The 11,747-nt window shown below is 40.7% G+C and overlaps 1 protein-coding gene across 4 annotated transcripts; it reads left to right on the top strand.

Annotated features, from left to right (window-relative positions):
* The first annotated feature begins 98 nt into the window (after positions 1–98).
* Positions 99–11,694, top strand: gpsm2 (G protein signaling modulator 2). 4 transcript variants are annotated; one of them, XM_044218408.1, is made up of 16 exons: positions 99–318; positions 1,416–1,454; positions 1,990–2,063; positions 6,899–7,120; positions 7,198–7,333; positions 7,459–7,598; positions 7,705–7,828; positions 7,988–8,103; positions 8,773–8,928; positions 9,094–9,202; positions 9,407–9,536; positions 9,633–9,709; positions 9,916–10,104; positions 10,213–10,372; positions 10,544–10,737; positions 10,914–11,694. In XM_044218408.1, exons 3-16 carry the CDS (start codon positions 2,050–2,052, stop codon positions 11,094–11,096), a joined length of 1,950 nt encoding a protein of 649 aa, XP_044074343.1. In that variant the 5' UTR covers positions 99–318; positions 1,416–1,454; positions 1,990–2,049; the 3' UTR covers positions 11,097–11,694. The 4 variants fall into 4 exon arrangements, with proteins under 4 accessions (XP_044074343.1, XP_044074341.1, XP_044074345.1 ...); XM_044218406.1 differs by lacking the exon at positions 1,990–2,063 and adding an exon at positions 3,524–3,888 and having other exon boundaries at positions 121–318; XM_044218410.1 differs by lacking the exon at positions 1,990–2,063 and having other exon boundaries at positions 121–318.
* Positions 11,695–11,747: the final 53 nt, after the last annotated feature.

Raw genomic sequence — 11,747 nt, 5'->3', positions numbered from 1 at the left:
AATACGTCATCTCTTTTTTATTCAAATCTATTGGTCCAATAACTGTTATTAGGGGCGTGGCTATCTTTGAATGTTGCCCTCTGATTGGCTACTTGGCGAAAACACATATGCTAGTGCAGCCGCAAGGTATTATTTCTTTCTCATCGAAGTTAAATCGAAGTTTTATAAAAGTTAAAGGGTAATGTAGTGTTAGCCTGGATATAGTACAGTTTGTTCCTAAATTTCAGCCGTCCGCAAACAGACCTATGTTTGTATTCTTGTGAGAAAGTAAAGAAAAGAAGAGGAGAAGTCACCATTGTTCGAACTGGATCGTCTAACGTAAGTTTAGAAGCTAACATTCTAACTAGCTAGCTAATCTTTAGCTGGATGTGATACTGTAACCAGAGAGGGATGAATTCACTGCCCAAGGTTGTGGCTTCGAGCTGCTAAACTTCGGACAGTAGTACCATCATGTGTGGTGTTTACAATCCTGTCTTTCAAGCTTGCTCATGGAAGAGAAACGCTTAAATCTGTTTAAATAGAGATCATGCTGACAGGGATCAGTAGAGATTAATTATAACGTTAACTTAACGTTACTGATCAGTCATTTCGGATAGACAATGGTGTTACTGTTTTTTATATTATTTGTTCATATGAAATATCTATAAGAATCACACAAACATATGTTGTAGTATTTTAAAGCCTACTAAATAAATAGAGCTAAATTATTAACTTGGTTAAATTATACATAATTAGAGTAATTGTTTAACTGTATTTGTTTTACATGATTATGACCACTTTCATATATTTCATATACTTGCATTAGCATTATTTAATTAATATGCCAGTTATACAGGCATACACACACACACACACACACACATTTATATCTCTTATATCTCTACACAACATTGACACAGACACAAACATCACACTCGCATCGCCCAAACCTTTAGTATATGGCATATATACACTCAGTGGCCAATTTATTAGCTAAAACTAATGCAACATCCCTGCAAGAAATGCTAAAATGTTTAGTTTTTGTTGAAACTGTTTTAGAAAGGTGTTGATTCAAATGTATGGTCATTTTAGAGGCTGTAGTTTGAGGTGCTGTTGAAATGTTTTGTGTTATACTGGGAAGTGTTTCTAATATTTAACCTTCCCTCATTGAGTGTTATTAATTAGGTATACCTGGTTTATTATGCACACCTAGTTTTTGGTAGGTGTACCCAATCAACTGGCAACTGATATGTATATCATTAGGAGTACTAAATCTCCAAGTATTTAGTGTAAGTTATCAAATCTGTATCATTGTGTCTATAATCATGTAAGGCAAAATACACACATGTTCGTACACAAACTTAAGTAACTAAGTACTGCAACACCAGCTTATTTAGATGTAAAGTTATTCATGATCACAACACTTTGTATTGCAGGCTTTCCAGATATCCTGTTCCTGTGAGGAAGAATTATCGGTCAGTATCCCAGTACTTATGTGTGTTTCTTTCTTTTGTTTTGGTGCAGGCTTTCGCTGACTCATGGTGTAATGCTGAGTGGTTTCCATATTTAGATTTTGTTCTCAGTGGCAGCAGTCATTTTAGTGCATCAATGGGCTGTAAACACATAGAAAATAGATGTTGTTTGTTGAAGATGAAATCATATCCTGTTTGTGACTCAAAGAGTCAGTGATGACCTCCTGTGAAGCTGTCATTAAAAAACAACCTCTTGTTTCCTTTTTAGTCATAAATCACTTCTTCCTCTTACACACATGTTTATGCTCACTGTAGCTTTGTGAGCAGAGAATGTCTGTCTTAAACACACCCAGTTGGCATACAATAGTGGAAAAGGCTGCACGTACACTGGCACACGTCAATTGGTGGTTAATGTGCAGGAACACATACTGCCCTGGGCTTTAGTTTGTGTTATAACCATTCACATTCACATAGCAGCAGGCAGAACAGGGTGGGCAAAGAGATGATTTCATTCTACCCTTTTTTTTTACCTTTTCAGACAGGCTGATACTCAACATATATGGACTATAAATTGCCAGAGGCTGTTCTTGTTTAGCTAATGCATGGATTATGGTAAGATACAAGCCTCTTCTTTAGAAATTTGCTGTATCAGCAACAATGTTTAGTTCTATGTTTAGTGTTGAATTTCCCTGTTTAAATTTACCAGCCTTAATCTTAGTTGATCAAGAGATTCTGACATCAACGAGGCATGATTGAGTTGTTGCATGCTTTCAAAACAGTTCTCGTCTTTTGTTGCTGTTTTGGTTGTCATCTGTTTTTAAGATTAACTTGCAGTATGAGCTCAGTGCTGATTTGTCAAAAATAAAAAAGGAACTGCTCAGCAAACCTATTGTAGATCAATCCAAAGTTCATCAACACTGGGCTCTTTTTTATGTACAGTAGTTAGAACTGGGCCTGGATCAATAAATACAGTACATATCTGAAAATATTTTGACTTTTAATATTATTTATAAGTAATAATAAATAAAATTAATAAGTGTCATGATTATTAGCGCTTTCACAATTCATCAAGCTTACACATTCTTCTACAGGTTGCTCTTTTTTGGGGGGGGTAACCTAATGTCAGCCTGTGCTGCTTGTATTTGATGTAGACAGTCAGATACACAACTAAAGTGTTTCTCTTTATTAATTAAATGGGAATGTGTTGAGCAACATAAGGCAATTTAGCATACCATTCAGTGGCCTATATATAAAGTTGGGGTGAACATATTTATATTGCTGGAAAAAGAACACAGAGGTGGTCATTTACAGTGCCCATTCTATAAAATGCAATACAATTTATGTGTGTTAACTGCTTCTGAAAGGTTTTTAAATACACACACTGCTTGTTTGCCATGTCTTTGTTGTTTTTTAGCTGTTATTTAGCATAAAGAATTAACCCAGTTTGCAAATAACTGGTCTGCCCTATTTCCCATTTTTTGTGTGTGTGTGGGGGGAGGGGCTGATGGGTTAAACTTGGGGGGAACAAATGGGTGTGACGGGTATGACCTCATGGAGAAATGAGGTAATGGTTGTCTCTGGTCTTTACTTGGTGCAGTCTATCTTATCCATGTAGCTTGCTTATCACTGTCCTTTCCTTTGGTGGAAGGTGCATACACACAGTAGGTTCATCTGGGTTTTTTCAGAGCTTCAGTTTTAATTTAGTGACCTTTTTCTTGACAAATCATGCAACAGGTTGCTGGTTGCTCTTTCTTTTCTGTGACTACCTCTGATTTGTAGTTACATACTCCGGAGATTATATTTTTCCTGCCATCTCTGCTTGCATAGGTTGCATTCTGTGGCGTTCATAGTTTGCTCACCTTGTAGCAACACACACACCTCCAAGCCTGAATGAATTGAGTTGCCGTCTTAGATTGACAGCTTGCCTGTGTTGACCCCGTCCATTCATTCCCATCCTGCTCTCTCAGTTCCTGCCTGTCCCACTTGTGCACGCTGCTGTTTGGTTGGTGTTGCCATGGCACCGTGTGGCCAGAATGAGGCTTCACATACAGCATCTTGTGTTCTCTTCACAGAGGGCAGCCGATGAGATTGAAGGGCAGTGACGCAAAACACAGAGTATACGAAAGCAGCCGTGCGGACTGACGCTCAGGACTCTGCAGCTCTGTCTAACACTCATGGGGTTACCTTCCCCTGTCAACATTCAGCAGCGAGACAGTCACAGACTTGACCACGTTGGGTGACTTTTTACTTGGTTTACCTCCTCTTGCCCAACTCCTTTTGGCCAAACTTTTTTTTCTTGTTGGCTCTTGTTTTTAAACGCAACCATTTTTTCGGGAACGAAACTGGGATTGTCCCTCATATTATGCACATCAATGGATACCAGTGGCTCAGTAGTTAGCACGGGAGCTGAGGAGCAGTCCTTTCATGTCCGCTACAGGTAGGAATCTCTCCTCTCAACTAAGGTATGGTTGTAGAGTAGATTGCCTGACTCTGTTTTTTTTCTTTTTAACATTTTTGCAGTTTTAGAAGGGACTCTAAATTAAATTATTGGTTGTTGGTTAAGAGAAGAAAGATCTCTTTATAGTGAGTGTGTGTGTGTCAGTGTCAGGTAACAGATTAGGTATTTATTTGGCATTACCTTGTTGAGGAAGTGATGGTATTATGTGTAATATGGAATTGAAAACTGGTAAATTAAGTAAGTTTAAAGTTAAATTATTGAGTGGGTGGCCCTCTTTCACAGTGCTTTCTGTGAGTTTGTTGATTAAAGGCAGGTGAGTTTCCCAAAAAGGCATTAGCCAGCTGTCCCTATATACCCAGGCAAAGAGCTCTGGCAGCAGGTGTGACCTCCAGTTAGTTTCAATATTTAACAAGCCCTGAAAAATTCATCACCGCTTGCTTTGTTTTTCGCCACACGTGTGTGCAACTTATTTGTTTTTCCCAATGGACACTACCGTCAAAATGGTTTTCATCAATTACTTGATTCCATTAGACTACACTACAGAGTCAGCTTGTGTCTGACATGTCTAATAAAGCTACTTAGCACTCACCAGCGCTGTAAGCTTCCAGACTACAGCCGTAATCTCAGGTGACCAGGTCAGAAGAGAGAGCTTAAAAGAAAGACAAGCAGATTAGCTTAGAAAATGCAGATTGAACAGTTTCCTTGCTGCCGTGCATTGGAGGTTAATACTGTGACAACATCACACGCGTCTCCTTGAAAGTTTTCCAGCGCGTGATGCTAAAATAACTCTGACGTCAGATGAGCAACAGTTTTGATCTTACAGGAAAGTAATGCTATTTTTTTTAACCCTTTTTTAAAATAACTTAAATCAACAACAAACAAGATTTTGATCACCCTCTTTTAGTACAAACTATTGAGTTGGGTTGGGTTGGGTTGCGCTGTCCATGCTTCAGACAAAGAGGAGCTGCAGCCTGGAAGTTTTTCTAGTGGAAACCTCGGTAGATGCCGCTCAGATGTTCCATGTGCTGTTGTTGTTGTTGTAAGACACGAAAAGCGAGCAGGTAGGCTAGTATTTGCCACAGTTGCTGTGTTGGAAAAGTATGTTGTTAACTTGGTAGTAAACAAAAAGTAGGCTTTTCTAATTTAAGGCCTAAGACTGCTGATTAATGAGTTTTATCGACTATTCAGAACACCATGTTTGCCTTTGTTCACAAATTATAGCCTAGCTGACAAGCTACATTGATTGGTGTTTTTGTGTCATTTTAATAGCACACCACAGACTATGTAAGCTATACTTCACATCTAGACTAGATTGTGTCTTTATGTTAGTGTTTCTGGGTACATTTTTGAGAGCTTTCAGACAAAACCTTGGCTGGCTACAGGAGGAAAGCTTGAGATAAACAAACTGAATAGACTTTGTGTGAAGCTGATCTCTTCCCAACAATACAGTTTCCTGAAAAACAAAAGTTGGCAGACTAACTGTTTTTGCTTTGCACAAATATGCCGCTTAATCTAAAGATAATCCATCTTCAGATAAGCTACCAGCCATTGTCTGACACTCCTTTCATCTGGCCTTGAAATGTCCGAGCCTAACCTCATCTGTAACTCCACAAGGTTTGGTTATTCAGTTGTCTTAGAGAACCTACGTTTTTATATTGATTTCCTACACTACAGGAAGCTATTTGCTGCATCCGTTGATTTCAGTATGTTATGAAAAGTAACCAACAATCTGTTAGGAAAGAAACCATTGCTTTCACATGGTATTTTGTCAGAAATTCAGGATAATTTGATAGTTTCTTTCATTAAAAACATAGATTTTTAAGAACCAACTCACAAATCTCAGTCGTTGGAGCATCTGTGTACACATCATCAAAGTGAAGTGTTTTCAAAACAGCCCCTGTTGCAAGTGCATTACCACGTTATCATGACAAATGTTACTGTTAAAAAATATTCTGCAAGTTCATTTTCATTCCATTGGGTTACCCAATGGCAACAAATGCCTACATAAACGGAATTTATCTAAAAACCTATCAGGGTTCCCAGTGGTCTTTGAAATCCTTGAAAGTTTGTGAATTTGAGGGCGGGAAATCAAGGCCTTGAAATTTTTTGAAAATAGACATAAATAGACATGGGTCATTGAAAGTGCTAAGTGTAAGTGTTCACACATTCAAGCCTCTCTCTCTTTTTAATTGTTGTCTGTGAGCTTCTGTAAAGCCTGCTAGTTTTCATTATAAAAATTCTCTGTGTTGTAACAGTAATTAACCTTGATCCGTGTCTCAAACTATGTTGTGTAAGGATTGAGCAGACCCAAGGTAAGGTCCTTGAATTTGAGGGAATTGGGCATGGAAAGTCCTTGAATTTGATGTTTAAGAAAGTGTGGGAACCATGCCTATGGTATGATTGAAAATGAAGTAAAGCATATAGCCTACAGCTTGTAGTTAATGGGCTAAAACATACAGAACCCCCAGTGTGGATCACAACACAAAATATTTAAACTATTTCAAATTCTATAGCAAAGCTAATAAACAGGGAAATGATGAACATTGGTATATTTTACATTTCTACCCACCATTTGCTTCATTTGACTGTAAAAGGAACCCACTTTACTTTCTGAGGCATGTGAAAAAGGATGTGCGATCTACTATAAGAATTAAACAGTTTGAGCCATTGTTCTCTGTAGGTGGAAGGAAGTAGCTAAACAACATTCCCTGTTGAAAGCCTTTGCTTAGAGAGAGCTTTTGTTCCCTGGTTATGAGTGGAGTCCAATCAGTTGGCTGTAAGTTTCAGCCAGAGAAGAGAGGGAGAGAATAGATCTATTTTTCCACAACTTCTTCATTATTGGTCTTAAATTATTGTCTTTGGGCTCTAGATACTTGTTACTTGGTGCTGCTCAGTGGGAAATTTTTTTCTTGCGGCTCAGCCAGTTCAAACAGCAGGCCAGATCCTTCTTAGACACCTGACGGACTGACTCTGCTTGTGTCTGCTGTAGGATGGAGGTGTCCTGCCTGGAGCTGGCGCTGGAGGGTGAGCGGCTCTGTAAGGTGGGCGACTACAGAGCAGGTGTCTCCTTCTTTGAAGCTGCCATCCAGGTGGGCACAGAGGACCTGCAGGTGCTCAGTGCCATCTACAGCCAGCTGGGCAATGCCTACTTTCACCTGCACGACTACGCTAAGGCCCTGGAGTTCCACCGGCATGACCTCACCTTGACCAGGTTGGACCTGCACAAGAACCCCTCAACCCCGCTGACAGACTATATTTATTAATACTAATATAATGTGTGTTGCGTAGGACAATTGGTGACCTGCTTGGAGAAGCCAAAGCCAGTGGAAACCTTGGCAACACATTAAAGGTGCTGGGGAGGTTTGACGAGGCTGTGGTTTGCTGTCAGAGGCACTTGGACATAGCAAGAGACATTAATGACAAGGTGAGGCAGCCGGATATTCAAGCACATTAGTGATAATGTATACAGTGAAATATTCTGTAGTGTATGGGGGCATTCAGAAGACATTAAACTTCAGCATTGACATGTTTTTCCTGGATTTGTGTTAGGTGGGTTGGGCGCGAGCTCTGTATAACTTTGGGAACGTGTACCATGCCAAAGGCAAAAGTATCTGTTGGAGTGGAGCTGAGCCTGGAGATTTCCCAGAGGAGGTCATGATGGCGCTGAGGAAGGCAGCTGAGTACTATGAGTAAGTGACTGTGCAGTATGGCACTCGTAAATCTGTGTGGGTGACATACAAATGCCTTTCTGCTGTTATCCAGTCATATTGCATTTGATTGTATGTGTATTTTCAGGGCTAACCTGGCGATTGTGAAGGAGCTTGGGGATCGCGCCGCTCAGGGTCGAACCTATGGCAACCTCGGCAACACGCACTACTTGTTGGGAAACTTTCGCAAAGCTGTAGCTTCTCACGAACAGGTGTGGTGTGACCCTAAAACCCTTTCATAATCAAAGCATATTTGCAAAATCTACACACTGTATAGAAAAGCATTATACATATAACTCAGTTACTTCTGTAATTACAGTTATTCTGATAGAAATGCTAAAATATGTTTCTATGTCTCTTTCTCTGAACAGCGCTTGCTCATAGCTAAGGAGTTTGGCGACCGCTCAGCAGAGAGACGGGCGTACTGCAACCTGGGGAACGCCTATATCTTTTTGGGGGAATTTGAAGTGGCGGCTGAGCATTACAAGTAAGCCACAGCCCACACATTAATCTTTTAAAATAATTTTCTGTTTAAAAAAAGTACGACAGGACATGCATACATGTAGAATCGTATGTTGCAGGCATGAATCAAAGAACTGTATATACATAGTATACTGGATAGGCATTGTCATGGTAAAGTACATTTTTCCTTAAACAAGGTTGTCAGAATAAGTAAAAAAAATGCTGTCACTTGTTTGACTTATCTAAACAGATATAAAGTTGTGCAATTTATTTTTAAAATGTATTTTCTATGCTCATTCTTGATTGAAACTACAGCTGTCTTGCTAGAACCAGCAGGGTAGAGGAGGGGTTAACCAAACAAACACTTTCTAAACGCTGCCATCCAGCAAGATACAAATGTTGGGTGTGGTGTGACACATCATCTCTGTTGAAAGACCACTTTTCAACACTGTTGCGCCACCAAGCATAAATTAAGCTTTAGTTTTTCTTTCATCCATGAGCATCTTAAAAATAATCTCAGTCTATTAAAAATCTCTATAAAATTCCCACTGAGCTTCCCTTGTGTCTGACATTATATGTTGTTCCCAGACTGTGTTTCTCCTGATAAAGTAAGCCTGTGACCTATAGGAAGCCAGAGGCAAATATTGAGGCCTCTCTGCAGTGTTTTGAACCAGCATGTCTGCGTGTTTGTCAGGAGGACACTGCAGCTGGCGAGGCAGTTGAAGGATCGAGCTGTGGAGGCACAAGCCTGCTACAGCCTGGGCAACACCTACACACTTCTCCAGGATTATGAGAGAGCCATAGACTACCACCTCAAACACCTCATCATAGCCCAGGATCTCAATGACAGGTACACACACACACACACACACACACACACACACACACACACACACACACACACACACACAGACAGAGCACACACACATTCACTATAGGAAGAAGAATTCATGCTAATGTTTCCTATATTTTAACTACGCCCATCTACATGTATTTAAATGTGTTTTTGTTGCAGGATTGGGGAGGGCCGTGCATGCTGGAGTCTTGGAAATGCTCACACTGCACTGGGGAACCATGACCAAGCAATGCACTTTGCTGAGAAACACCTGGAGATCTGCAAAGAGGTACATAATGTAAATGAAAGCAGTGTAAAGTTTCCTTTGCCGCATTCTTCAGTTCTTGCCTTCTCCTTTACAGTTAAGCAGTGGAAACAATATTCTAAGCAGTTTTACTTTGAAAATGTTACAAAAACAGGTAAAGAAATAAATCCTTCAGTAGTAAAATTAACCTCCCTTTGTGTATGTGTGTGGGTTTTTTTTTTTTTTTAGACTGGAGACAGGAGCGGGGAGCTGACGGCTCGTATGAACGTTTCTGATCTCCAGATGGTTTTGGGTCTGAGTTATAGCACAAATAACTGCACTCTGTCAGAGAACAAGGATATAGACTACAACCTGCATGGTATGTTGGTCAAGTTATAAATTATAGTCCGTTATAAGTTATATGTGTAACAGTGTAGTTGGCATAACAGGTGTTTACATTGTTTATGTGTTTTAGGAGCGAGGCCCAGGATGAGCAGAAGACACAGCATGGAGAACCTGGAGCTGATGAAACTCACTCCAGACAAGATGAATGTAAGAACTTCTCTCCTGTTACATGAAGTCCACAACACACACATCATGTTCTATCACAGCTCCTTCTAAGTCACGCTTTACTAAGTAAACTTTTGACCACAGATCATTGGATGGTTTATCTTCTCCAAGCTTTGTGTTTCTTCTTATGGTCTTTCCCCTCTTTTCCTTCTGCGTTGTGGTAACTAATCCATTCCTGTGTACTGAAGGGTCAGAAGTGGAACAGTGACATCTTGACCAAACAGTCCAAACCCTCTCTGGCTAAGACCTCCTCCAAGCTGTTCTTTGTCAGCCGTCTGCGTGGGAAGAAGTACAAGGCTGGTGGCTCCAGTAAGGTCCTCCAGGACACCAGCAACACCCTGGACACCAGCCAGACGGCCGCACAGGGGCCACAGAAGGTACACAGTGCAGGGCCGATAACCACACACATGCCTAGACCTCATTTAGTCTCCTACAGCTATCGTCAAACCAAGCCTGTTCATGTTTGTGTTTTTGTACTTTATTAGCGACTCAGTCCTGACATGCTCGGAGACGAGGGCTTTTTTGACCTGCTGAGCCGTTTCCAGAGCAACCGTATGGATGACCAACGCTGTTCAATACAGGATAAGGGCAGCAGGTTATCATTAAACAGTGGTCCAGAATCGCCTCCTAGAGCCATCAGGAAATGTAAGTCCATGCATTCAGAAATACTTTATTGATCCCTGTAGGGAAACTCTTTATTCATTCACACTCAAAAGTCCCACAATTCCCGCAGTGTAACTTCCTTTTCATACTGAAATAAAAATTCTCTGCTGTTTATATCTTCTGGCACTACATTAATTCTCTCAAACTCTGCAGCTGTATCAGAGTCTGCGTATGTCTCGGGCGCCCCAGGCCGACGGTTAGAGGAGTCGTCAGCAGCAACAGGGGGAAGCCTGCCCGGCCTCAGGCTCAATCAAAACAGCAACCAGGCCGTGCTCAGCCACCTGATGGCCAACGCTGACAGTGCAGAGCCTGACGATGACTTCTTCGATATGCTTGTCAAGTGCCAGGTGCCTGATATGACCAAATATACAGTGCTTGAAGAAAAAGACTGAGTGCTGTTTCCTGTACAGTGATAAGCATACAGTACAAGTAATAAGAAGAAGATATAATTTGCTTTTCTAAACAAGAACATAAAAAAACAGATCTCAAACTGATGCTCTCTTCCTTCCTCTAACTCTACCAGGGGTCCCGTTTGGATGACCAGCGCTGTGCCCCTCCCCCTCCTCCGGTCCGAGGGCCCACTGTACCAGATGAGGACTTCTTCAGCCTCATCATGCGCTCTCAGGCCAAACGAATGGATGAGCAACGTGTCACCCTGCCTTCTTCAACAAACACCCCAGCCAGGCCCAGCTCCAGCTCCAACTGAACTAAACACGACAGCCACGTTTTGTTTTTCTTTATTTGAAGGTATGGACAGCGTTGTGACTGACCAGTGAGGGGTCACAAGCCTTGTGTCTCTTTTACATTTGTCTTTTTGGACAAAACAAAGCACTGTCGGCATTGTATATAGTATACATTATGGAAAAATCTCAGATTAACAAGAACTTGTTTCGCACAACTTGCACACACCAACTAACTCTCAGTAGTATCAGGGACAAAAGTGTTGTTTTTTATCTGTTTGTCATGATTCTGTCCTCCTAATTTCATTTCACCCTGTGTGTTTTTCAATACACAACTACAATTATGTTTGTATATATTGCACTTTTTCTGATTGTTATGATTGTGTTAACTGCCGTCCCATCACTATGAAGTAATGCGATTATACTCACAGTGGTGTCTGAGTCCATGTATTTTGTTTATATGTGAGGGCGTTTTTTTTTGGGGGGGGGTTAAAAGTTACCAGGGTTGGGCAAAGAAACTGTTTGATAAAAGAATGAATTTAACCCTTGTTCACTACAGCCCTTATGCTCTTGTGTACTAAATGTTTCAATGAGGTCAGAGGAATAAAGCCTCATTCATGTACAGTAGGTGCCTTGTTTTGACTTATTAAAATGTTTAATGTAAACTGTTCATTTCA

Source organism: Siniperca chuatsi, linkage group LG13 (assembly GCF_020085105.1).
Source record: "Siniperca chuatsi isolate FFG_IHB_CAS linkage group LG13, ASM2008510v1, whole genome shotgun sequence".
NCBI classification, from domain to species: Eukaryota; Metazoa; Chordata; class Actinopteri; order Centrarchiformes; family Sinipercidae; genus Siniperca; species Siniperca chuatsi.
Note: the sequence above shows the minus strand (reverse complement) of the source record. Positions and strands in the feature narration are given on the sequence as shown.

Bases quoted from the DNA above. Each gene is read 5' to 3' on its own strand.
- gpsm2 (XM_044218406.1), top strand. From the start codon at position 3,824: ATGGATACCAGTGGCTCAGTAGTTAGCACGGGAGCTGAGGAGCAGTCC. The intron at 7,121-7,197 runs GTTGGACCTGCA...TGTGTTGCGTAG, and splicing joins CATGACCTCACCTTGACCAG to GACAATTGGTGACCTGCTTG. The intron at 10,738-10,913 runs GTGCCTGATATG...TAACTCTACCAG, and splicing joins ATATGCTTGTCAAGTGCCAG to GGGTCCCGTTTGGATGACCA.